The 26,973-nt window shown below is 41.3% G+C and overlaps 1 protein-coding gene across 1 annotated transcript in view; it reads right to left on the bottom strand.

The window, feature by feature from the left end:
- Window positions 1–200: 200 nt before the first annotated feature.
- FOXO1 (forkhead box O1) overlaps window positions 201–26,973 on the bottom strand; it is a 61,947-nt gene continuing 35,174 nt past the window's right edge. The window contains exons 2-3 of the mRNA XM_050970534.1: window positions 5,013–6,363; window positions 201–4,624 (exon numbers count right to left, since the gene is read on the bottom strand). Coding sequence (XP_050826491.1) covers window positions 5,026–6,363 — 1,338 coding nt within the window. The 3' untranslated portion in view covers window positions 201–4,624; window positions 5,013–5,025. The remainder of the gene's footprint in view (window positions 4,625–5,012; window positions 6,364–26,973) is intronic.

Below are 26,973 nucleotides of genomic sequence, written 5' to 3' on the forward strand. Positions count from 1 at the left end.
AGCATGGCTGCAAAAGGAGCAGCACCAGGAAGGTTGGCAAATGTTCAGCAAGGAAAAAACTTGCCCTGAGAAAAGGTACAGACTTCTGGAGGGCAGAGGCAAAAACCAAGGGAAAGAGGACCAAGAGGATTTGGGCCCGCTCTCTTCCACATTTAATAGCATTAGGTTCTAACACGTCATTTGGACTAAAAGACTAATTCTTTCCTGTGATTTGATGGATGTTAACATCCCCTTTTTTATTATTCTTTAATAATGTATTACATAGCATTCTGATACACTAATTACCATCTCATGTCATAGCAATTTTATTAAGAGCTTATACTTACAAATACCCACTCTGAAACGATTTCAGGACTTTTTGCCATTTTCTCTGAACTACGCTTGTTGAAGCACTTGCAGCACGGTCTGACACCACTCTGTGCACCTTCCAGTAACAACACACCTCTACACAAAGCTGCCTCCTGAGCCCTGGGAGTCAGGCATGGATTCTTCTTGCGTTTAGTCTCAAAGACTTGTAAACAAGTTACTTTTAGCACACTAGGTTGTGATTAAACACTGGTAACACAGCCCTATTAGGTTCCTGTACCTGCTACAGTTCCAAATCCAGAAGCAATGCTAAGAGAGAAAAATTCCTTTATACCAAGTAATGGAAAATTTGTTAACTATTCTGCAGTTAGTGTTTGCTCATTAATATGTTATCATCTCACCAGGCAAGACTTGGTACCATGAGGTATTTTTCTGTATAAAATTGCTAATGCCATCAGGATTGTCCAAATGGGATCATCATCATTAAAAAGATTACATGGTGAGGAAAGTGATTACGACAACATCTCAGTAGAAGGATTACTAATCACAAGTAGAATCCTGGTACAAATCTCATTCTCTGCATACAAGAAAGGACACAAAATCTTTTTAACATAATTTATATACATTTATGGCTTTATACAACAAACTGTCAGGGATTGTTCTCATGTGTCTGTAGAAGTACATCAGGCACTTTTTCTGAAAATATCCACGTATGAATTTTAATTTTGCAATGTGACTAAGAGCAGTGAAGCGTTGAAGAGCTGTCACACCACTCGCAAATAGAACTAGCAGTATGTACATGCCAATCTCTCAGATATTGCTGGTTTGTGGAACACCTTCAAAAAAGAGGCCAGTTTTCATGTTGAATAATTTGCTTTTTGCTTGCATAAACCATGCTGCATCTTATATTACGATTACCAAAATAATAATAATAATAATAATAATGAGAATACCTTATTTAAAATCAGTCATAAATTAAGAATCCTAGCAATTTCATAATGAAAATAGGAATTTCAAATCAGTAAAAAAATAAAAAAGTACTAACATACATCCAGTGGTTTAACAAGTGCAAATTTTATACTGTTTTATAATTGGTCCAATTTCAATTCTCAGGGATGCTCTGTTGACCTAAGCCAATAATAATAAGCAATATGATTTTTGCTTATAAGTGTAGGCAAACTGTCAGTTTATCAAAGCAGAGCTTTCCAATTAATGCATCTACTACCTAAACATATATCATATAGCTATATTATGGAAACAATACATCTTTATATTTAAAATATCTCAACAGCTCTATAATACAATAAACTTTTAATAACAGTACAAACCAGAGAAAAGTCAAAAACAAGGCTGCATAGGTAAGATCATCTGCACAATTCACAAACCAATCATTTACAACAATTCTGACAAACTAAGTTACTCCAGAAACTTGGTACTTTTACTGAAAAAGGATTTATAACTAGAGGTCACATAATGTTTGTTTTCAAGGCAGACAACATGCTCAACTTCACAGTATTCCAGAATTACAATTGCAACACATTAGAATGGCACCACAAAAAAAAAAAAAAAAAACACCCAAAAACAGAACCAAAAAACCCCAAACAAATAACAAAAAACCCCCTCAAAATTAAAAAAAACCCAAACCCCAAAAAATGCCAAATAGACCATGCAGTCCAAATCTCTGATTATCTACAACCGTTTCTTCACAATAATTAAAAGGGCTTTCTACAGACTGTTGTAATTAATGTAAGGCTACATTTATGTTATTCATAGGTATAAAAGGAAAGAAATAAAACAGCTGTTTACAGGAAGTTATACAGTAGCAGTAAATAATAAACAGGAGGTATATTGTTAAATGTAGCATGTTCAGCTGCATCCCCATGGAGCATAGCATTGATTACTGCGTTCTTTACATGCAGAGGTGGATTTCATGACAACTTTGGCCCATGTGTATCAGTGCCTATTTGGGAGCAAAACTTTTTGCACTTGCAGCAGACAGAATGATCTTCAGAAACCCCTGTATGAGCCCTCCACTTGGCTCCACTGCCAGGATTTACTACCATGTCTCAGAGACTAGGCATTTGATGGTGAAGATGCTACTGGAGATATCTGCCTGTAAAAGCAGGGGGCTTCACTGAGGCTTTGGCACTAAGAACATTTGATTTTGCTCAAAACAAGTTCAAAGACCAACTCCATGCTGGGGAAGATCCTGTATCACACCAGCTCTGGAACTGCCTGACAACCATACAGCATATCTAAAAAAGTAGGACCAGATGTAATTAGTAGTGATTTAAGCCCAACAGGGAGCTAAATGGTAGCACATCAATAAATACATTGCAGAGCCTTAGGAAAGTCATAACAGGATCATTAAACATATGGCTTGTTTCTAAACTTCATTTACTTGGCACATCCTGTTTCCTTCTCCACCATACACAATCACTACAGGGAAGATGAGTTTCAAATAGGACATTTTCTGGTTGTGAGCTGTTTACACAAAAGAAAAATCAGTATAAAAAATTTTGTTTGTGAGATGTTTACACAAAAGAAAAATCAGTGTAGAAATATTTGTTTCTCCCCTTCCTCATAAGAGCCAGCCCTGGCAAAAAAAAAAAAAAACCAAAAAAAACCTGTTAATTCTGTCAGTGCATAAAAAAAAGCTCCAAGGATTTCTGTAACACAAATGTTGTGTAGAAACCAGTGAAAAGACAGGTGAGGCCTCTTATTCACACATCCATGAAAACTGCATCATGCAATGACAAAAAATCAGAAATCGTTTATTCTAAGACCTAGTCCTGGAAATGCTCAGGTAGCTGTCAGTGAGTATGCTTACTCCAGCAAGACCAGGTTTTTCCACAGATAAAAGACCTCTGTTATTAATACTCTCCCCTATCCTAAACCTCATGCATTTGTATAACTTTGCCACTTACTTTATCTTTCTTTTTGAAAAAGTAATTTTTTTGTCCTGCAATAAGGTCAAAGTTTTAGCCTCCCACTCAAAAATAGCATTTTTGCCTCTTCAAATCTACTGCTTTACAACAGAAACACTGATGAACCCTACAACTAGTGCTAATTAAGACAAAAGACAATTTTGTCAATAATTTTACTACAATTACAAATTTTCCGCAAAAGGTTCTGCTCTTGAGCGCACAAACATTATGAGACCTCCATGAAATAAATATAAATGTGAAGCATTGTACAAGCATCTTAACAATGAATACTTAACACTTCGTGGTAGTTAAAATGGTAATAGAAGCAGATGACATTTCTAAAAATGCATATATAAAACTGATTAAATATTTCTAAACATAAAGTTGTCTATATTCATACATCACACAACAAAAAAAGGGACAGAAATGTTTTGTATTCAAGATCCTTATTAAGCTTTTCTGTTATTAGCACTCCCAAGTGCTAGGGAAATTTATAAAAACATGTACTTAATCCAGTTAAAATACTGTACAAAATGAAGAGGTTATGAATGCTGCCAGATCTCAGATTTATTTTTTTTTTAAGTTGCCTATGTAACAAAAGTAGATTTTAATTGTAAGAAAAATAACTTGGAAAGTATTCCAAAAATTATCTTAAGCCCAACAACAAAGTGATTAATCTGACAATGAAATCCAGATATATTCTTGCATAAATTTACACAAATACAGGTAAATTATCAAATGGCATTTAACCTACTGGTTGCTTTGAATAGTCAGTGAGTTTAGTAGGATCATATTTAACACGCTTTTCTATTCCCATATGAAATGTGTGGCAATTTTGAGTAAAATAAAGCAGTTCGTACTGCTGCAAGGCAAGTCCACAGTTATCTCAATTCATCAAAACACAGGTAACATCAACGAAGGTTAAACTTACTTAGGGCATGAGATCATCACAGTATTCTTACAAAAGTTTATAAACTTTTCTTAGACCGAAACAGATAGTCTTAAAAAACAATTCTTCTTCTACAGATCATACTGTACAAAACCGAAAGCACGACATGATGTAAGTAAGAGTCTTTGCTGTGATTATATGGTGTAGTGAATTTGGCACTTCAGAGTAACGAAATTTCCAATGGCACAGTTCTTATCTACAGCAGCACATAACCTGCAAACCTTGGGCAAACATCCTGTACAGGAAAATACTCTCTCTGCTGCCAACTCTGACGAAAGGAAGGCAAAAGGAAAAAAAAAAAAAACAAAACCAAAAACAACCAAAAAAAGTTAGTGCATGCGCACAGCTTTGTCAAGAAAATTAAAAAGAAAGGTGAAGGACATCTTTGTACTGCTTTTCTCAGTTCCTGCTGTCAGACAAGTCTGGAGAATTTAACCATAGCCTAGGAAGAAAGAAAAAACAACAAAAAGAACAAATTAACATTCACAACAGATGAATAAACCTATTAAAATATGCTCAAGCTAGCTTTAAGATATTTAAATGGGGGGAAAATAATTATTCATTACTGGCTAGTAACCAGCAAGTTTTTTGTTTAGAACAACCACGACAAAACATTAGCTCTCCACATGAAGCAAGAGAAGTCGGTACTCGACAGTCCTAATGCACCAGTGCAAACCTGACTCTCAAACTAACAAAGGACTGCAAAGTGACTGACTGTTACCGAGGGAGTTCACATGACAACACAGAAGAACTCCCAGATTTTAAGCATCTTGACATTTTTCTTTTCCCTTTAGCTGTTTTGCGGATTTATTATAAAAAGCACAGCTTACCTCCTACTACATCCTAGCCTGACACCCAACTGTGTGTGGTTGTCTTTACGCTGTGCTGAAAACTTTGGTTAGGCAACACACTGTCAAAGTTAAAATCTAACGTTTCTCCATCCATAAGGTCATTACGGATAATCGACTCCATGTCACAGTCCAACCGTTCAATTAACATGTCATCTAAGTCACTGGGAAGCTTCTCCTGGTGGAGGGAAACAATTCCCACCCTCCCGTAGCCATTGCAACTGTTAACAGGGGCATACGGATTCATGGCATTCATCTGCATCGGGTGACTCATAGGCACTTGTAGCGAAGTCTTGACTGTCGACAGGCGGCTTAGCCCTGACGTGTGCGACATGGTGTTCACTGTGTGTGACAAGGCACGGCCATTGACTGCTGGCTGGTTATGTCCCTGGTGAGGGCGGGCGTTGGGGTTCATCATTTTGTTGTGGGGGGGCTGGCTGCCGTAGTTGGGCACCACCGAGTTGGCGACCATCAGCACACTTTGGCCCAGCGCCCTGCCGCCAGCCTGGGAAACACCAGTGTCCACCGATGCCAGGATATCAGTGTGCGGCGGAGAGTCGGAAGTCAGTAACTCCTTCAGAAGTCCGGCAGGACAGTTGTATTGGCTCATCGGTCCGTAGCTTGACTTACTGTCTTGGAGAGTCTGCATAGGAATCTGGGACAAGGAGCTCATGCTAGCTTGAGCGTAAGTGAATTTCCTGTAGTCAGGATTTGGTGAACCTATACTTGTGGTCGAGGATGCGAATGAGTAACCTGGTGTTTGCTGCATCAGGGTGGCAGATGAAGACTGGGTTGACACAGTCATTGATGTGTTAGGTGATAAGAGATTGAGATTATCCAAAAGATTTTCCATGTTCTCAGAATTACTCATCTCTGAAAGGCTTGGTAGAGTAGAAGTCATTTTGGTGGTTGATGATGGGTATACCATGGAGTGCACATCCCCATCTCCAAGGTCATCTTGCTCTGGCAATATAGGAGAAAGTCTTCCACTAATTGTGCTAGCATTAGAGCTCGTTCTAGGTCGAAATGTACTCCAGTTGTCAAAGTCGTCATTACTGTGAGAGCTGGGACTTGCAGGCCACTTTGAGAACTGTGATCCAGGGCTGTCACCATTCCCCTCTTGACCAGACTGAAGGGCTGCTTTTTTCTTGGCAGCTCTGCCTCTGCTTTTGGCAAACTTGCTGTTGTTATCCATGGACGCTGCTCGCCTCCTAGGAGATTTGCCACTCTTTCCTCCTTCAGGATTGAGCATCCACCAGGAACTCTTCCCTGTTCCTTCATTCTGCACTCTGATGAACTTGCTGTGCAGAGACAGGTTGTGACGGATTGAATTCTGAAAAACAGAATAGCATGTAAGAAATGGAGAAGACATGCATCTTTTATGGCATACTAACACCTGATTTGTAAGCATATTCTCATTTTGTTAGAAAACACAGGGGTAATCATTAAATAAGAAAACATGCCAGTCTGGAAACCTCTTTTATCTGCTCATCGCTCTGAACTGGCTGAAACAGGCTTGCAAAGAGTCGCCATGTCAATTTGTCTGTCATCTGCCTCCATCGCATCTGACATTATAAAAAGTTCAATAAAACTGCAGGAACTGTTCTGAAATAAAAATTCCACATAAAGAAGAAAAAAATAAGCCAGAAGATCATGAAGATGACTGAAGTGAGTCATCTAATGATTGAACCTGACTGTATTTATGGATTTTTTTAATTATTATTTTATGCAAAGTTCAGGAATGTTAGATCCTGTTCTGTGGTCCTTATAATGAAGGATTCTCATCCTGCACATCCCAAAACCCTACAGACACGCACCACACAAACTGTCACTATTGCCACTGAGCATTAGTGAGGTTTGTATCGATTGTGTTGTACGAGAAAATACATATAGAAAACCAGTTGAGGATTAAGTTCTAATTTTTATAGGTAAACATCATAAATTGCCTAAGAAATCATAGAAGATAAAGGCATGTAAAGAACACAGACAAGCTCGTAATGAAACCCTCAGTCTTAAAATCATCATTCTCTTTCAAAATCAACATTTTAACATGCAAAATTAACTCTTCAAATACCTGAGGGCACCAGATATCTTCTGCCAAGAATGGCAAGAGGTACTGGAGCTTTTTTTTGACCTCCTTAGCTATGAGTAATGTTTCATGTTTTGTTCTTAAATACAGACAAATTAAAAAAAAATCCAAAAATGGAAGGCCACAGGCTGACCTGTTAACAAGAGACTAATTTTTGCACTACCAAGCTGTAAAAAAAACCTATTTTGCTCCTATAATTTTCTGCTGAGCACATGTAAAAAACAGTGTATCAACAGAAAAGTTTTCCTGTGTCTTGACACAATTGCTAACAAAAGGCCACAAGTTCAAAGAGTGCTGAAAGAGGCAGCGTAGATGTTAATAGAAGGATGAGACAGTACCATGGTCTATGCTAGACTGCAATTCATGCAGAACAAGGAGAAGAGAACCACAAAACAGCACATGAAATAGATGTTTAAAACCAGAGTAGACCTCAATGGCAGAGAAATCAGTAATTCACTATCTGCCTTCCATTCAGAGTAATTTTCAGCAACATGTCTAAAGATCTTAAGTAGGCATTCCAGCACGAACAGTCATCTCACGGCTTAAACCAGAGACAACAGGCTCAAATTCCCTGCAAAAGCCATGATATTTTCTGGACCATGGAAAGCCAAACAGACAAAGCAGGACTGGCCTTCTGCTGAGCTCAACAGAAGTGGTTACTCTGGGATCACAGAGGAGACTTTCAGTAGATGAGGTCAGCAAGGAGGTGTTACAGTCCTGCAACACCCTACAGGTGCTACCGACCTGAGACCATGTCCCCAGAAGCACAGCTTCACCCCAGACAGGGGCACAAGACGCTCCCTAACACCAGAGGATGGCAGAGCATGGCCTCAAGGCACTGGCTGTTCAACCAGCACAGCGCTGAGTCAAACCATGTGCCTGAACTCAGAAGCCTCTCCAACCTTTCCTCCAAAGAACCATCTTTACAAGTTATCCCCGTTCAACAGACACCATCAAAAATTCCCCATCCCTGGCAGTATTCAAGGCCAGGCTGGACACAGCTTGGAGCCACCTGGTCTTGTGGAAGGCAACCCTGCCCATGGCAGAGGGGATTGGAACTACATGGTCTTTAAGGTCTCTTTCGACCCAAAGCATTCTAGGACGACTCTGATTTGAGTGTTTCCTTACTCAATTTCAAAAGGAAGCCCTCCTAGAAACTGTAAAGTAAGACCATATTTCTTCACTTCAAGCAACCTTACAACCAAAATACTATCTCTGGTCTAGCAACAGGGTGCTAGGGAAAGCCTTGGAATTTTATTTGCACCAGGTGCAGCTAGCACATAGGGAGGGAAAGCCTGGAAGTCCATCTTTGGGTTTGCCCGCACCCCAGGGGCTGGCCAGGAAGCCTTGTGAGGCTGGCCTGGCACAGCCCCTTGTTTTCACTCAAGGGCCACAGACCAATCTGTGGCTGACACAAGTCCAGCTCTACAAATGTCGCAAGAAAGTTGCTCTGTTGATTAAAAAACCTCCTGCGCCAGTTCATTTTTTTACTGTATTTTGTAAACATACCCGGTTGGCTCAGGATCACTGTTTACTATCAAAATAGTCATACCAAACACACAAAACATCGAGCAGGGAAAACACCGCGATGAGGCTCAGCTCCCTCTCCTCTGCTACACAAGTGTTAAATATTTAAGAAATCGCTGCTATTCCTTAGTCATCAAAAATGTTATAATCTGGTATTATTGTACTGAGGACATTTGAGGTCGCTCTTTGAGTAACAGAGCTGTCTCCTAACTCTGCCAGCAATGAAAAAAAAAAAATTTTCCTAACAGGAAAAGGTTTGCGGCTCAGAGCTTGTTACATAAATTCCTGTTTTTCACGCAGCCAGCAGGACATTAAAGAAGCTATGATTTACTAACTTGGAAAAAGTGTTGAAGAGGTAAATCTTGTGAAAATATGCACTGCTGTTAATGATGTTGTGTCTACAAATCCTTGCCAGATGCAAACACGACCTGATAAAAAAGTATAGTTTCAGCAGTGGATCTTGGCAGCTGGAGGAATGGCGCAGCTGTTAGTGGCTGGGGCGTGTGGCGGCACCACCAGCCCCAGCACGCTGGGAGATGCCTTCAGCCATGGGCTTCACCTGGACTTTGAAGCAAAGCCTTCCAAAACCTGGCCTGAATGACTCCAAAAGCAAGCGTCTGCATTTTGAAGTGGGCCTTCACACAGCAGCAGTTCACGCCAGATCTCGCTGAGCGTAACCGCCCTGGAATTTTATCAAAATCTGGGTCAGGATGGCAGCAGGGCTGCTGCCACCTGTGGAGAGCTTCCTGGGATTGAGTTTTTGCCTCTGAGATAAAGTAAACTTACTTCAGCATTCAGACCAGGAACTGTGGATATGCTTATTGCTACTTTCTGATTTAAGACTCAAAACTTGCAAAAGCAGTATCAGCTACGTACAATGTGAAGAGCACATCCCGGCTAATAAAGCTCATGAAGCCAAGATAATTATTCCCTTGAATCTACATATTAATATAAGTCAGCTGTACTTCTGACATTTCCAACAGTGCTACCGATATCCAATACTGCATTTAAACCTGAGATATAAATAGCAAAACATGCAACTTAAGTTAAACTTGAGTAATTGCTGAGAAAAATTATATCCCTATCCCAACTCAAGTTGAGGTATTTAATTTTTTTTTTCTTTTCTTTAGTAAATTGGGTTGGTGTTTCACTAAACACCTGAAAACTCAGTTGCTTTGTTAAACTTGACAACATTGTACTTTGAAGTGAGACCGTACAGTGACACTTGGCCATCTTTCTTCCACCCCAGAGCTTGGAGCACCAAAAGCAGAGGGAAGCAGAGCTGCTCTTTAACCCAACTGCAAACCTTTCCAAGCAGGACCTAGCTGTGGATTTGCGGTTATCCGGGGCAATACAAGACCCCAAATTTGTAAAAGCACCTACAAGTGCTCACGGTCTCTCCTGCCCTCATACTTTCATCCATGGGCACAGGCAGCTCTCATCCCACCCGACTGCCATGAGAGCCACCAAAAGGGAGAGTGAGAGTCAATAGACTTTACAAAAACAAGTGTATTTGCTATCAAGGTGCATATGCTGACAGCAGGGCAATAAGGCATGCCATGGCATCTCAGGGAGATGTAACAACTTGTAACAAAGGCAGGAAGGATTTGGCCTCTGGAAGAAGATGCAGTCATAAGGAACTGGGAGGCCACAGGAGCAGCACTGCTTCTATCACACATAGGTCTAGGATTTCCATTAATATTAACAGTCTAATGACTGCCCACTAAGTTTTCATTCAGATGACATCCCAGAAGTCCACTGCTTTCTACACCTCTTCCAAGGGGATGGCCTGCACAAGTTGCCAGCTTGTTCTACCATCACTTGTGGTGGCACATCCTGTTAATGACAGCTTACAGCAGGTTTCTGAGCCAGCACAATCTCCTTGTGGTGACAACATCAAAACAAAAGTTTTGCAGCAGAGAAGTGGAGATCCAGAAGACATTCAACCTGTCTCTCTAGGTCTTTGAACAGGAACTCTACAGCAGGTCCAGATGTTCACATCACCCACCTCCTGGAGCCTCAGTGGCAAGCACCATTCTAAGAAGAAGTCATTAACACTCCTAGGAAAGTGTGCAGAGGCCAGGAAGTTCTCCAGCACACTTGCTCACAGCTCATCCAGCATTGACAGCCGGACAGCAGCAGCAGAGACTAACCATGGCAAGTGGCACCAAGAGGCATCTATCCAAGGCTAAGTTAGATCACGCCTGGCAAAACAGGCAGGTTTGCCTGCCACAGCTACACCGCCTGCACCATTTTGCTGTGGTTTCCAACCGCCCTGCCAGGTTTATGGCACTTGGATGAAGAGCCCAAGGAGGAAAGAAAACAGTGGTAACTCCAGACCTACCAGAATTTCCTTTGGTACAACAGTCCGGTGTAAGGCAATCCTGTTTGTCTTACCTAGTAACTATGAGATACAAAAATTCAGACGCTGATGCTGCACATGGAGCTTGGATTTGCCTCAGAGCTAGTGCTGGACAGTTATAAGCACTTGGTCTATAGACAGCACACATTTTCTGACACTACAATGTCCAGCACAACCACACTGCAGTGTCAGAGGCCTCAAATGCTAATGAAACAGCTAATTTTGCCACCTAGTTGTGGTATTTTTTTATTATAGCTCAGAAACCTTCTCTGGTGTCCAGTAAGAGTGTGGACAGAAAGCATGTCACTTAGCCTCAGGTCAAAGAGTCATATTTAGAAGATGCTGGAAACTTGCCACCTGCAGCTGCATGAAGGTGGAAGGGCAGGATTTCCTCCCAAACAGGTCATGCTTTTTTGGGTCCTTTGTTCTTGGGGAGGTGCTTTTGTTTGACTTCATTTTTCCTCCTGCACTGTTAAACAGTTAAGAAGTATCAGCTGGAAAGAGTGAGGAAATACTTCTCTCTTCCTAGGGGGACCTTGCACTGTTTCTCAGTGCTTTCCATTACATGTGGTGGCATAGTGAGTCTTCCCCAGACCACTACCTATGAAACACCACCTCCAAACATGGAGACACTTCCATAAACTGTTCCATGTGGTAAGATTTCAGCAATGCATCCCTTTTTCCATGTATGAATGTACAAGAACAGGAGGGAGTGTGTGTTACTGCTATATGGCTGCTATATATGTCTCCTGAGCACAAAGGGGCTTCCTGTGGCCACATGTGAGTGGCATTAATCTAAGTCCTCTACATTCTGCATTCAAGTTCACAGATTTATACTATCCTGTGATTCCTTCTCATAGCTGTCAAACACTAAAAAACCTGGAACACTGAAGGTGCTTGGCCATCCTCTGGATTGCATCCTGCTGCCACTGGGGACTGGAGGGGATTTCTCAACCACTAGAGTGTTCTTCTCTGGATCACGGTAACATACAGGAACAGAAAATGCATACCCAGCTTCAGACATTGATGTTTAAGACTTGGCTGTCCATGCCTACATGTCAGAGCAGGCAACTCTGTTAACACGTATTTGAGTATTTCCCAATACACCCTATATCCTCTTCCTCATCCTAGCTAGACTCCTTGAAAGCACTTTACCACAATGGCAGTCTGGACATTCTAATGAGATGATAACACTGCCTACTCTCCCTTCTCAGGCATTTAGGAAGAATGAAAGTAAAAACCACAAACAAGGTTGATAGTGTGCCAAGTGTGCACACAGGGCAAGCACACACCTGGATGCCGTTCCACATGTGATGACCCCAACCAAAACTTTTAAGCACTCTTATTTTTCTGTACCTCCAAGAGAGACAGGGCCACAGCCAGGTCAAGCATCACCTACATCAATGTCAACACCGTGTTTTGTAATTACATTTATTTCTGTGAGCACAATACGGGCATGATGTATCATCAACACATAGAGACCAAATACAGAGACATTTTCTAGGATTTCAAAGCCAAGGAAACTATGCGACACTGGCTAGAATAAAAGAGGGACAAAAAATGCACATGAAAAAATGAGATTTTTAAATTAAATTTGTTGAATGCACCTTCATCCCTCTGGTAAAATCATCTGGGGAACCAAAACAGCCGATAGGTTTGTCTAAAATCTATCCATTTTCAAAGGTGAAAGAAAGGCAACAATAAGAAGGCACCACAGTGTCATTATTAAAAAAAAAAAAAAAAGCAAATAGCCATCAGGATAAATGATGGCTTCATTTACCACAACATTAAAAGTTGTGAAGTGTAGAAAAATAAATATCAGATAGAAAAATTCAAAGATAGCAGGGATTACTATTTTTGGCGATCCAGACAAATTCTAATACTGCCTTTACAAAACTGACGCTGCAAGCTTTCTATTCCAACAGATGGAAAACAAGCATTTGACAAATATAAGGGTTCCATATTTGTAAATAAACATTCCTATTTTCCACAAATATGAAACATATATATGGATATATAAATCTCATGATGAAGCAAGTTCACCAGTGAGACAGGAGGCCAACAAGGAGACCTCACTGAAGAGGAATGTTTCAAAGTCAGAAAGCCCTTCAAACCAGGGCTTCTTCTCTGCTCTCCTTAAGCACTCTCAGACCTCTGGCCTTCACAAGCAGCCTGTGCAATTACTTCAGTAACACAAAACCAGCAAAGCAGAAGGACTTGGGAATAACTTGAGAGACTGGGAGCTATCACACAAAAGCTGGTAAAGGACTCAACTAATAAAATATCAGAGGTCAGGGAAATAATCAGTCTTTCAAACCAGTCCCACAAAATATTGTCATTGCACGTACAAAAGCCTGCATCTTTTGTTGAGGAAAGGTGAGGGAACACCTGCATGATGCCAGCACCAGACCGAATGAATGGCAGCGCAGTCAAGGGGAGCACCATGCACCACTGCTAAGGTGTGCCCACCAAAGGGGTTAACAGCATTGGAATCACCTGTAGTCCATCAAGCCCTGAGAAAAGCTGCTGTGATTCGTGGTGGGCAGACAGCCCTTTCACAATTATTCACTGTGGGCTCTAATGCAGTGGCCAGGAATGGACTCTGCAGGGGCACAGGCACCACAAAGCCATAATGGTCTGAGGAAAAGCTGTCCTCAAATACAGAGCAAAAGCAGGTTATTGAAAGGAAAACATGAATCACAACTGTAGGCAAAGTTCACTACACTGGAAAAAAAAAAAAATTTAAGTAATATAGTAGCAGCTCATCCATACAATGTCAGAATGACTAATAGCTCAAAATTTTATTCTGCAGTTATAGTAAAGAAAGACCAGGCGGTGTTTGTTTTTTTTTTTCAGCCAGTGGGAATAATTATGATCAGTAGGACAAAAAATGTTAATAACTCGTTTCCTGTTTAACAGACAGCCTGCTTCACCTCTGCCACTCTCCACTGTTACACCCAATTCATCACAAAGACTACAGCACCGTTTATAAAAATCTTTCCCCCTCGCTCTTTTTCCTTCTCAAACGAAACTGCCTTTTATTGACATTTGTTAGCTCTAATGAAGAGGTACAAAAGTGTATACATGCTAAATATATCAATGCTAATTAGACTAGCAGATCACCTTAAAAGCAACACTGGAAATATGCTCTTAGCAATTAGAAGCAATAAGGTCAGAAGTAGGCCAAGGTCTTAAATGCAAACTACAGAGGTGAAAACACGTTGTAGTAGAAAATAGGGTTGATTTTTTGCATTGGCTTTGAGAGCACACAGAGAACTTCCAAGAAAAAAAATGCACAATCAAAAAGCACAAATCCAGATAGGATTACTCAAAAAGTGTTAAGTGAAACAACTGTGAAGATCCCTGCCTGAGAAGCCATGTAAGTTTCACAGACTAAAATCCCTGCATTATTAAAGCAGATCTCTGCCACTTGTCTAGGTAAAGGCACAAGCAAACCTAGACCTGTATGTTTGGTTTCAGCTGGATACTTTGCTAGGGAGCCACAGATCTCCAGTTTCATGAATTAAAGCTATTTGCTCCCACAAAACCACTGAGAGCCTCAAAGGCTGGAATGATTGTCAAGACCTGATGGATTTACAAGCAAACAGTTGAAAATGAGTTAAAACTGAGGCAGGTAAAGCAAAGCAGGATGTACTGGAGTTCACGACACTTGCCCCATCCACTGTGCTGCCCAGGGGCTGGCCAAGCCTGGAGAAGCTCGAGGGCTGTCTGTATTTCTTACCCTGAGAAGCAACATACCAAAGGGGATGTACAGATCCAGCATTATTAAAAGTTCTGCTGACTGAGCCCTTGCGTAGAATACAAAAAATTAAATATACCTCCTTATTACACTTGTATTAGCATAGCAGAGGCAGTCTTTTCATTTAGCAAGCAAAGGACTACAGGACTCACATTCTATGGTCATGGATGTCACTGAATGTCAGTTTTTCAGAAACAAAGAGTCAATGAAAGCAGCAAGCTTCCTCTGCAGCAGGGTTAGCTGTGCCCCACAGGAAATCCCTGGCCTGAGGAAGCTGCAAGGCTTGTGAAAAGAAGGACAAAATCTTTTATTTACAGGCTGAACGATATCTTAGGCTACATCTCACTATGCATTTCATATTTATTTTGAGAATAACAAGTGCAAGGATATACTAGCAAAATTTTATATAGTCCCCCAAAGTACTAGAAGAAAACTAAAACAAAGTTAAGTAGAATTTTTTGTTTGGCATAGGTCATCTTGAGAAACTATTTAGTGCATTCAATGGTTAAGATGCTGAATGTTTCATGTTTGTAAGGGGACAGTGTCAGCTTAAAAATAACAACCATACCATGAATTTCACCTAGCGTTGTAAATGTCTGATGTTGATGTAGTAAACAGGAGAAACTGGGTAAATAAGAAAGTGACATTTCTCTTTCCTTTAGTTTCTTTTGCATCTGAATGCAGTCCAGTACATAGTCACTGTTTTACTTTTTATGTTTCCTCTAGCCAATGTACCCTTTATCTGTCTTATACATGAAAAGAAAATAAAATATAATTCTCCTGTTAACAAAGCAGTAGCAGAAAATAATTGATTTCTTACATTTTTATTAAAATAGCTTAAATAGGATCATATTTAAGTTCTCTCTAAACTCCTGCATATCTGCAAATATGTAAAGGATATTGCTTTATACAGTCAATATTTGTTCATTTCTCTTTGTGTTTTTATACGCCAAATTCACAAGAAACAATTATATATCTTCAACTGCTCCTCTTTGTACATCCCAAAGGGGCACCACACAAACTAGGTATTATGTTTCTCCTCAGCTTCTTAGAAGACAGTTTGCCTTGGTCCTTATTTCCCCCCACCACAGAAGCAGGTCAGACCACCAGCACACTCTCTTCAGGAGAGCTCTTTCCAATTCAAGTTTGCTACCACAGCCTAGCAGATTTTATGTAACACAACTTACTACTCCAAAGCCAGCAAAAACCCTCATCCAAATTTCAGGACAGCCTTTGGCTATAATCCAGCGTGCACTGCCCCTCTCCACTGTCTGGCCACTTGCAGCCACCCTCTTTCAAAAGGTGAGGTTAATACTTCAAAGGGATTTTAGCTGATTTCCTTGAGATTCTGAGGACTCTGCTGGGTGGCTACACTGTTCCTGCCAGCGCCTTCCTCTCAGATGCTGCTTTCTGTGATGTTCTTCAGGCCGCAGTTCAAGAATTGCTGGCACTCATCACTGGGTTTTATGACATCTGCCCAGTATTATAAAGCCAGAGTTGTCCAATCTTGCAAAACATGCAGCATCAACTCTGAACACTTACCCCCAGACAGGCTCAAATTTTCAGTGGGCTATGGGAGGCAGAGCAGTATTTCTCAGAACAAGATGGGCACTCAGAGGAGGGAAATCTAAAGGCCAATTTCTTCCCTCACACCCATTTTGGAAGCATTCCTAGTCCCTCACTACTGTAGGCTGTGCTCTGTACTTAAGAGACCCTTATTAAATCAAAGAACTATTTACAATCTACATACTGGCAAGTCCACATTCCCATAGAATGTCATCTGGCAACAGTGATTTAAATCATCAGCTCTGTATTTATTTGCTTTCCTCCTTCACAAACAAGAAAAGTAAAAAGGACAAGAAAAAGCCATGTTTTTAATGACAAGAACGGAATTAACAAAGTAAAGCCCGAGAGCTCTGAAGCACCAGTATTCATTGCTATACCCAAATGTCTTTTTTTTTTTTTTTTTTTTTTTTGTAAGCAGTAAAATATTACAATGAGGACAATGAAAAGGAGGATTAGCAGCACCATTGTGGCTTGAGATGTTTTACGTACACATCTGCTGCCAGAGGTGCAGGACCCCAAATAAGAGTTGGATACAAAAAAAGACAGCTTCCAGAGTGGGACACTTGCAAAAACCAGCTTTGTTAGACATTTTTGGTGCTAGATTTCTCCTCCCAACTAGGTCTAATAAATTACCCCCTATTACTACATCTTTCCATTTGCTATACACAAGGAAACTGGCCTTAGCATGGCTGCTCAGAGGTCAGACCTCATTCAGTCTCTCCCACTCCCCTGGACAGAGCCTGACACAGGGAAGCTCTGGGCACAAGGTGCCTTTTACCAGGTGGAACAGGAGGTGTCTCAGGGAGGACATTGTATCACTCTTATCAGCTCAGAAAAGAAAACATTAAGCCTCCTCTGCTCTGTGGTAATCCCTCAAACCCAAAAAGCTTTTATCAACTTCCAGATTAGGCTTCCTCCTCCTAGAGGTCACAGTCTTCATGTGGTGCAAGCTTCACCACCCTAATCCCCCTCAAAGAGAAGCCCACGTGTAACTGGGCAGCCCGAGCCTGCCAGCCTCAATATTCACATTTAAGGACTGCAACAGTCAGATTCCCAATCACAAAGCCTGCCTGGGGCCTCCCATCCTTTTGCCCAAAGATGAAGAAAGCAGCGGAGCTTCCCTCCAGCTTTTTTCTGATATGCATTAAAGCACATTTAGGCAAAAGCACAGCTGACCCTGGGAGCTAAAAGGCCATAAATCAATTCAAAGGGGCAGAAGAAAGAAGTTTGAAGTTACTCTAGAGGGACTTGCTCAGTATTTGTCTCCTGACAGCTTTTGCTTCTTTCAAGTACTGCAGTGTAGTTCTTGCAGACAGTCAGAGTGAAGCAACGCAGCCCCTGGGCAGCTCCAAAGATGGGCAAACTCTTTAACTGAGCTGGTCAGAATGGGACACTCATTTCAAATAAATAAATAAATTTTTAAAATTTACAGGACATTAACTTACATCTGATTAAAAATAGCAGGAAAGTCAGCAGTAGGAGCTGTCATTTGTAATAGCTATCAAGACACAGGAAGTTATTTATTCTGCGGGTCACAAAAAGCTCTCTTTAAAAACAAGGATGAAACAAGAAAAAAAGACAGCATGTTTACTGAAGCCTGTTTTCCAATATTAGCCAGCCAACTTCGTTTATGAAATTTTATAATGATTTGTCATTGATATGTATTTGGGTTTATGTCCACAGATCTGTTGAACTGCTGGCCACTGCAAGAAACACTGAAGCCCTTGCTGCTCATGCTTAATTTTTGGATTCTTTTCAGTTTTGAAGATATTGCAGGGAATTTTTGCACATTTTCATTTGGTTTCAAAAAGAAATTATGGACTTCCCCCAGAAAGTCAGGTGTTATCAAGTATTTTGTTTGTTGATTATTCATGTAATCATAAATCATCTAGAGTATTTGGTAGGCCATGCCTTTCTCTGTTAAAACATTTGTTTTGACTTTTTCAGTTATTGTTTAGATCCCGGTCATAACATGCTCCAGGTTGTTTTGAACAGCAAAGAGGAAATAAGCAATATTTTAACTTATATCACACTGTAACAACATTAAATGCCTACACAGCAATATGCTGCCTATTCAGTATTTTTCACTTTCTTCCTGTCCGCTGCTGGCTTACAACAGCAAGATAATTCACAATTTTACAGTTTTGCAACCCGTAAAACACAGGCTCACAAGCATGCCCAGAGCAAAAGACAAAAAGGAGCCAGAAATAGGACGTAAAAAAAAAAAAAAAAAAAAAAAAAAAAAAAAAAAAAAAAAAAAAAAAAAAAAAAGAGGGGCAGAATATAAAGTAAACATATTTGCTGAAGGCTGGTTTTGAAATCATAGGAAAGCCAACAAAGCTCTTCTGAAGTCAGCTCACATGCAGCCAGGCATTGCAGGTGACACAGTTGGAGGAGGCAGAGCCCCAGCAAGGCACTGTTTGCCTACATTCACCCTGACACCGCGGCACAGAGTTGGGAAAGAGACTTTGAACTACGTGCCATCACTGCTGCTCAGCAGGATCACAGCCTGCTGTGGATGTGATTACTAAACCCATCGTGACACCCAGAAAATGCCCTATGGATTAGAAAAAAAGAGAGGCAACATTCCAAACACCACACAGTTCACACAAAACAAGTCTATGTGGCAAAGTAGAAATGACAGAACTACATTTTAAAAATTTCTCAAGGATTTTTTTCTGTAGGTTTAGGTGAACATTGTATTTCAAGCAGTCAGTTATCATGGAGAAGGATTTCCATCTCTCCTCTGTTAGCAAAGTATTGAGAATTTGTCGTTTACCTAAGAGGAAAAGGGAGGTGAAAAGAAGAACATTTCTTCCAAGACTGGCTTTGTAAAAAATACTTTGAAAAAATACTCAGTTTTGGAGCAACGAGTGAAGGATCTGGACCTAGTACCTTGAAGATATCTACATACCAATTGCAATTTTAAGAAAGTTTAGTCGCTCTTAGACACTTTTTAATGAAATTCTTGAGGCATCAGAGAAGTTTAGGACCTACCACTTCAAAACACATTCCTCAAATAATGGAAACTGGCAAAGCAGCCATGGGCTTAATCCTCCTTTTTCCTCCTCTGTCAATTATTCAAGGACCCCACATTCACTCATCCTCTGCTGTCGACTTCCTTCAATGCCAAGCATTTCTGGGGCATCTGATAAGGAAGTGCAGCATTATCTTGCTCAAAGTTTTCGTAACAACAGCAGCTATCCCACACACACATGTATCTATTCAACATATTTGACTCATTTTCCAAGGAGAGTAGTAGCTAATTTTGACAAAAAAAAGTACAAATCTCTGTGTTCCACAGCTCTTTAAAAAAAAAGAAGTAATATTTTAAACTTGAAAGATTGGGTTTTTTTCTAATTCTCACCTGTTTCTATTTTTGTGTCAAGTTTTTAAACATTAAAACATTCAAGAAAAAACATTATCAAGCAAAATATTAAGATACATATTCACCTCTAAGGAGAACTGAAGATTTGAGTTGTACAAATCCCCTGGCTGCAGTGATTTCTGTGCAGTGTAGTTGGCTAACAAACACCACAGAAACCCATTAAAAGCAGATTCAAAGGCGTTTTTACCTTAAGAAAGAGCTTGCCAGAGAGCAGCAGTGAGTGACAAGGCACTTGCTTCCTGGCACAGCTAAAGGCACACCACAACTTTTGCATCAACTTGTTTGATTCCTCTACACTGCCACAGAGGCTGCCCACAACTCAAACAGCCCTAACCATGCGGATTTCTAATTCTTTTTAATCAAAGTCTATTGACAAACTCACACCCCTTCTATTGTAGCTGTTCTCAGCTTGTAGCCCACATACTCTTAGGGGCTCCAAAATACTTCTAAAATCCCTCAGAAGGCAGCCAGGGCAGGTAGTGGCAGCCAAATGTCCTCTGTCTGTTTGCAGTGGGCTTTCCTGTAATCCTGGCTTAAACACACGTGCACCACAGGAAGAAAACAGACAATTTTAAGTTGCTGACTCTAGAGAAAAGAGCAAGAACCATCTGAGATTAAACCTGGCCCCCAGACTTCGTCAAAAGGCTGACTTAAAGGATAAGGCCAAAGAAGATTAACTCAAGTACGATGTCAAAGTACACTCAAACAGCAACAGCTTCTTGACAAACACAGAGGATCTGTAAAAACCAGAACATTTAAGAGGAAGATTCATAACCCTGCAGTCTGTGCCTGAAGGAAAGCTCTCCCAGTCCAAGTTCTGGCACCTGGTAAACTCCAGCAAATGGTTCTGGTTGTAATGATGCAGCACAACTCACTGAGTCCATAACCAAAATACAGACAACCCAGATGACTTCAGATCAGCAGTCAGTGACAGATGCAGCAGCAAAGAAGTGCACAGTTCATCCACCAACAATGTTAGCAAGGTACAGGGAGAGAGACAGATGCTTTGGCTGCCCCCTCTCACTCCTTCTAGGAGGGGCAAAAGGCTTTTGGAATTACTTCTATCAAAAAACCTATCAGCTCCTCACACTGATGGACAAAACAAGAACAGGTCAAAGGTCAAGAAGCTCTACCAGTCTGTGGCTGTCCTCCCAAGAGAGTGAAAAGACATGATGAAAATAGTCCCCACTAATGCTGTCAACAGAGAAGACCAGGGCTTTAAAGACCGTGGCTTGTGTTGTACAGCAGTTTCATCACAGCTGCTTGACAAGCCACAGCAGATACCAGCCACTCTTGCTGGGAAGGAGTATTGGCTGCCAGACCTGGAAATGCTTCCCTGAGCACTCTGGGTCATCCAGCTCCTCTGAGGCAGTCACAGGTTTACAGGGTGACAGGAGCACCTGCCTCTGGTAGGGGGTCTGATGCTCAAGCTAAGCTGTTTCTAGTTCAGATGAAATGAGGAACTTGCAACCTCAGCAGTCACTTGAAAACAGGAAAGCTGCAGCTTCCAGCAGATGACCAGAGAATAGCCCATGAGAGCTTCAGCCCAACACAACCCTGATTCCCAAGCACCACCCACCAAGAAACTCAGCCAATGCAAGGACAGTTTCCCCATACAGAAGGGGAAACTGTCCCATGCTCCATACCTCAGAGGCCATCCCCTGGATCAGCACACCACTGGACTCAGTCTCATCACTGACCAAAATTTTCCTCCTGCCCACACCAAATTTTATTTCTACTGGAATGATGGCATCCCCAACATGAAGACTGAACACTGTCACTTTCCTCAGAAAGAACAAATTTCCCCACACCAGAAAGCTACCAGTAAACAGGTTTCAATGACAATATACAGACAAAACTTACCCAACTCAAGTCAACAGAAACTTAACATTTCTCTATGTTTGACACACATTTTTCTATTGATGGCATTAAAATACTAAAATTAACACTGCTAGTTAGAAAAGGCTCCAGGGAGGTCTCATTACAGCCTTTCAGTACTTAATGGGAGCTTTTAAAAAAAGGTGGAGAGTGACATTTTACACAAGCAGATAGTGGTAAAACAAGGGGGAACAGTTTTAAACTAAGAGGAGAGATTTAGATTAGATGTTAGGAAGAAATTCTTTACCCATAGGGTGGGAAGGCTCTAGAACAGGTAGCTCAGGAAAATTGTGGACGCCCATCCCTGAAGTGTTCAAGGACAGACTGAATGGTGTCCTGGGCAACTTGATCCAGTGAGAATTCCTGCTGATGGCAGGGGTGGCTGGAACTTTAGGATCATTAAGGTCCCTGCCAACCATTCTATGATTTTATGATAGCTCTTCCATACAAAGATATTCTCTGCTTTGGTGCAATTCTTCCTCTGTCTGCATTATGTTTAAATCTTCTTCTTTTTTTTTTTTTTTTCTCTCCTGAAGATTAGTATATTATCCATTTTACAAAGCCCAAGGTAAGAGAAAAGGCAGTAAAAGCAAAATAAGATTAAAGACCATAATGACAATGGGAAGTCACACACACAGAGCAGGCTGACACCCTCTCTGGTGTTTTGGTTTCCCTGCCAGCTGCAGCTCACCACGATGAGTCGAGACACAAAAGCAGTGAGACAAAATAAGCTGCCCTCCCTTACCTACAGCACCACTAGAAGCAGGCATTCCCACCAGCCTGGTGCCTGCTTGAGGCTGGAAGGAGAAGAGGAGGGAGACACAGGTGCGTGGCACCTTTGTTGAAGGTTGGGAAAGCCCCGTTTTCTCTGGGGCAGAGAAGGAAGCAAGCAGCAAGCGCCATGCCTCAGCCATGGCAGCACGCACGCACATGCACACGCATTTCCTGCGGCTTCGCGAAAACAATGAAGTGTGGCGAGCCTGGCTCCCGTATGAAGCACACACCGGCTATATATAAAGTAAGGAAAGCAGCTGCTTCAAAAGCTCAGTCACGCTTTTATCAACAGGGCTTTAATTAGTACCCATCTGCTTCCTGTTTTATACTACAGCACTGACTTTCACCTGTTTCAGCAAAACACCCCTTGCCCCAAATGGAAGTGTGCACACACACACATGAACACACACATAAAGTTCACAAACACCTTAACACCTTAACAGTTAACATCCAAAATCCTTGCTCTGAGTGTGTGGGCTATATAATTGCTTTTTTAAAAAAAATTAGGCTTTGTCAGAGCTATCAGATTTCACAGTCAACACCTTTATATCACAGACCTTATATGTTTCACCCTTTATTTTAGCTCATTGGAACTTGAGGACCCAAAGAACACCGGAGCCCTGTTGTACTGGCACTGCAACTATACAGAGGCTGCCCAGAGGGCTCACAGTGGAAGTGTGGGCTTTTCCTGAGGTCCCTCACACACATGAAAGGCTTTAAATAAACAATGGCAAGGCTGATAGTTTGAATCCATTCTTAACTCACCCCATTGTTTGAAGAGAAGAAACAACACGTAGAAGAAAAATATTACTGAGGGAGGAAATAGCTTCACCTTTGAATTTCCTGACATTTTTCCTCCCACGCTTTTCCCGTTCACTTGTCAATTATTTATTTCTTTTGCAAGGAGAAGACAAGTGAAAGTTAAGCACACCAGCACAGCTACGTGCGGTCAGACCTGCCCACCTCTCCTGCACAAAGGAGCTGCAAGCACTTGAAAGCTCGCCAGGAGCAAGGTATCCAGAGAGCAAAACAAGAGGAAGCAAAGCACTAGGAGAATGAATTCTTGCCAGTGACTGAGCAAGGAGCACCACTTGCTTGCTCCCAGCCACAGCTAGAGGAATGGGAAGAGGGGCAAGTGCCAAAAGGAGCAGTATTCATAAGGTCTCTACATGAATTTTTTTGGTTATGCAAAGCCTTCTCAAACTCAAAGTTGCTCATCACAGAAAGCACTTTTCTTAGCACACCTTTAGCATCAGCCACCACCTACAATGCTTATTTTGCCAAAATAAACCTGGCAACCACACGACTCATGCTCCAGTTTTGGAGTGGGAGGAGATAATTCACTCTACAGTTAGAAGCCTCATTTGCAACAGCTTTTCCAGATGCACAAAGCTGACCTAATTCAATTAGAGTTTTCTTCCATAGCATCTTGGAGCTGCTGCCAGTTTTTGGATCTGTCTGTAAGCAGGGTTCATGGGATTCACCAAAGACTGAAAAGTAAGAAAAAAAGTAATTCCAGTAAAGAGAATTACAGCAGTTACCCCTTTGAAGTAGTTACGCATCGTGGTAGTAAGAGCAACCAGTCAACAACGTCCTCCTGTGCCCCCTATATCATCACCCACAGGGATATCACAGTGCTGGTGACACCAGAAGGGGCAAACACTCCCACCAAACACTTGACTGTAAGACTCAGTATTCATGGGAGCCCACAAGAAAGATGGGGAGAGATGATTTACGAGGCTGACAGGACAAAGGGGAACAGCTTCAAATTGACTAAGATTAGGTTTAGATTAGGTATTAGGAAGAAATTCTTCACTGTAAGGGTGGTGTGGCACTGGAACAGGTTGCTCAGAGAAGCTGGAGAAGCCTCATCCCTGGCAGTATTCAAGCCCTGGTTAGATGGGTCTCTGAGCAACCTGGTCTTGTAGAAAGTGTCCCTGACCACGGCAGGTGGTTTGGAACTACATGGTCTTTATGGTCCCTTCCAACCCAAACCATTCTATCATTCTGTATGAGTACCCTAAGAAACACATTTGTAGCATACTGCCATTTGTTATTGACAAACCATTTGTCATCGAGCACACCAAAATACCATCTATCTCTGTATACATGAAGAGATTTGTGCAGCATCACACAAACCTGATAAAGAATAAGAACTGGCATTCAAAAGTAAAGATCAAGCTTTGTTTTCAAATCTCCAACTTCCAGAAGTTCTCAGCAACTCTTCTGCTACCTCACTGTCTAGCAAAAGCAGGATTTTGTACACATGCTAAGGGAGAGGTAATTGTGAAGGGAAGGAGCTCTGTTGCTAGAGGAAAAAAATCAAATGAAAATACACAAAGCACAATGAATGCTCAACGATGAGCATGTGAAGTAGGAGAGAAGGGATGGAGCCAAGTGAGCATCAAATGTGAGAACTCCAAATATTTCTCAGAAAAGTAAAGGTGGCTCACTTCTAACTCAATTGCTTCATAGACAGAAAAAATAGATGCACTAATCTCTTGGGTTGTGTTTTATTTTGTTGTTTCATTTATAGACTTTATGAACTGATAAACCTGAGCAATCAATTTTTTTTCCCTAAAAAAAGGAACAAATTCTTAACCTTGTGTTTTCACCTAGAAGATTACACCACCACTTAGATATTTTTCCATGGTATCTCAAGCAACATATTACAAAACTTCATCCAGGACTGAAACAACAGATTGTCTCAAGAGCAAATGACAAAATATTTGTACCAGAAATCCTGGCAACGTTGCATGCAGATGGGTTTCTGAAAAATGGGGTTCCAAGAATAAGTCACCCATGGCTCCAAAAATAAGAGCTAAATTCAAACAAAAACTGGATGTTCACTTTGCAGGGTACTGCAGGCCCTCTCCAGGGTCCCACCCTTGCCACACACAAGACACACGTTAACCACAAACCTCTGAAGTCTGAACTTCAGCTAAACACACGAGGCTGGGGAAATGCAACCAAGGCCAACGTCCTGGAGGCATAACCCAGAAATTACAGGGTCAGCCACCCCCCTGCCAATGGACTCTGACCGGAGTATCGGGGCAGCCCCAAAATCCACGGCCACCATCCCTGGGTGTCTGAGCTGCAGCAGGAGAGGGATCATCCTATCATGCAGGGCCGGGAACATCTCTGCCTGCAGCTGGAATGTGGGCACGCCGGCTGGGTCTCTGGGGCTGCCAAGGCACAGCTCAGACGTGACCCTCCCCGCAGCAGCGGGGCAGCCCAAGTGTGCGCAGGCACAGAGACGCGTCAAGCTTCAGCGGGGGGCACCGGGGCATGACCACACCACAGCAGAAACAGATGGCTGAGACTGCTCCCAAAACAGCGATGGAGAAACTTGAAACCTGCCCGCTATTGCCCCACCTCGCCTTTTATAAGGGGAATCAAAAGCAAAGTTCATTGGACGGCAGTGACCTTTTCTAAGTGATTCCTGGGCTTTGGGACACATGGCTTCCACACTGCTTTTTTTGGTTTTGATAATCTGACTCAGCCAGACATCCATGTTTACTGTATTTTTTTTTTTACTGTTTTTATGGCCAATACATACAGATCTGATAGGGAATCCCAGGATATTCTGCACTAAGAGAAAGAAAACAGGTCCTTATTTGAAAGACACATTTAGTCAAAATATTTCTGACCCCTGAAATCTAGGGCCTTCAACAAATCTTTCACCATAGCTCATCTTCCCTAGCAATGGCCAACTTCACACAGATTAACTGCTGTTCATAAAGGCTATGCAAAACTAGTGGTGCTTGGCAGGAGACAGGCACACATTAACAGTTCTAGCCTGAGAAGAAAAAGCTAATATAATTTTTTTGAAATTCAGCACCCATCTGAGACCAAACTTTTCCGTTAAGATGACTAAATAACTGGTTTGAAGTGATTTGCATAAAAGGCTTAAAAAAATGCAATATGGATATGGGGGAAGGAGAAGTGAAACAAGAATGGGATAATGACATTTCATGATAACAGAGAGCATTACAGTCTGGTGCATGTAAGAAAACAGTGTCCTTCCTTTCCTTTCTTCCCTTCCACATTTCTCTCTATATAAGAAATTAACAAAACTTTCTTTAAGCATAAAAATCAGAGCTTAAAGCTTAGTTGTACACAATAGTCCAAAGGAACATGATAAGGAAAACAAGCTCAGAACCTCATAACATCAGCAGATACAGTACACATATATATTTTTCATTATAATAATTACAAAGTCACACACTGAAGTTTGTTCATTCTTTGACATAGCATAAACTTCCAACTTACAATCTTGAGCTTTCCAGAAAAATCAAAGCTGCTGGTGTTACCAGCGCAGCTATGTAGAGTATACACAGTTCTCAACATATAATTAGTTCAAATGGCAATTACACCAAAACTTGTTTGCTTTTGGGGGTTCAGAAAGTAAGTCATCGAGCTGATGACTTTAGAAATTCAACCACTTTCCAGCATTTACCTGGCTCTCCATCATACTTGACTTACTTCAACCAAATACGTTTACTTGTGTTGGACAGTCATGTGCCATTTTTGTTGCTTCAACACATTTAAGACTTTTCTAAGCCATGGTGAAAATATATCTTAAAAAAAGACACACAC

This window comes from Serinus canaria, chromosome 1 (genome assembly GCF_022539315.1).
Source record: "Serinus canaria isolate serCan28SL12 chromosome 1, serCan2020, whole genome shotgun sequence".
Lineage (NCBI taxonomy): Eukaryota > Metazoa > Chordata > Aves > Passeriformes > Fringillidae > Serinus > Serinus canaria.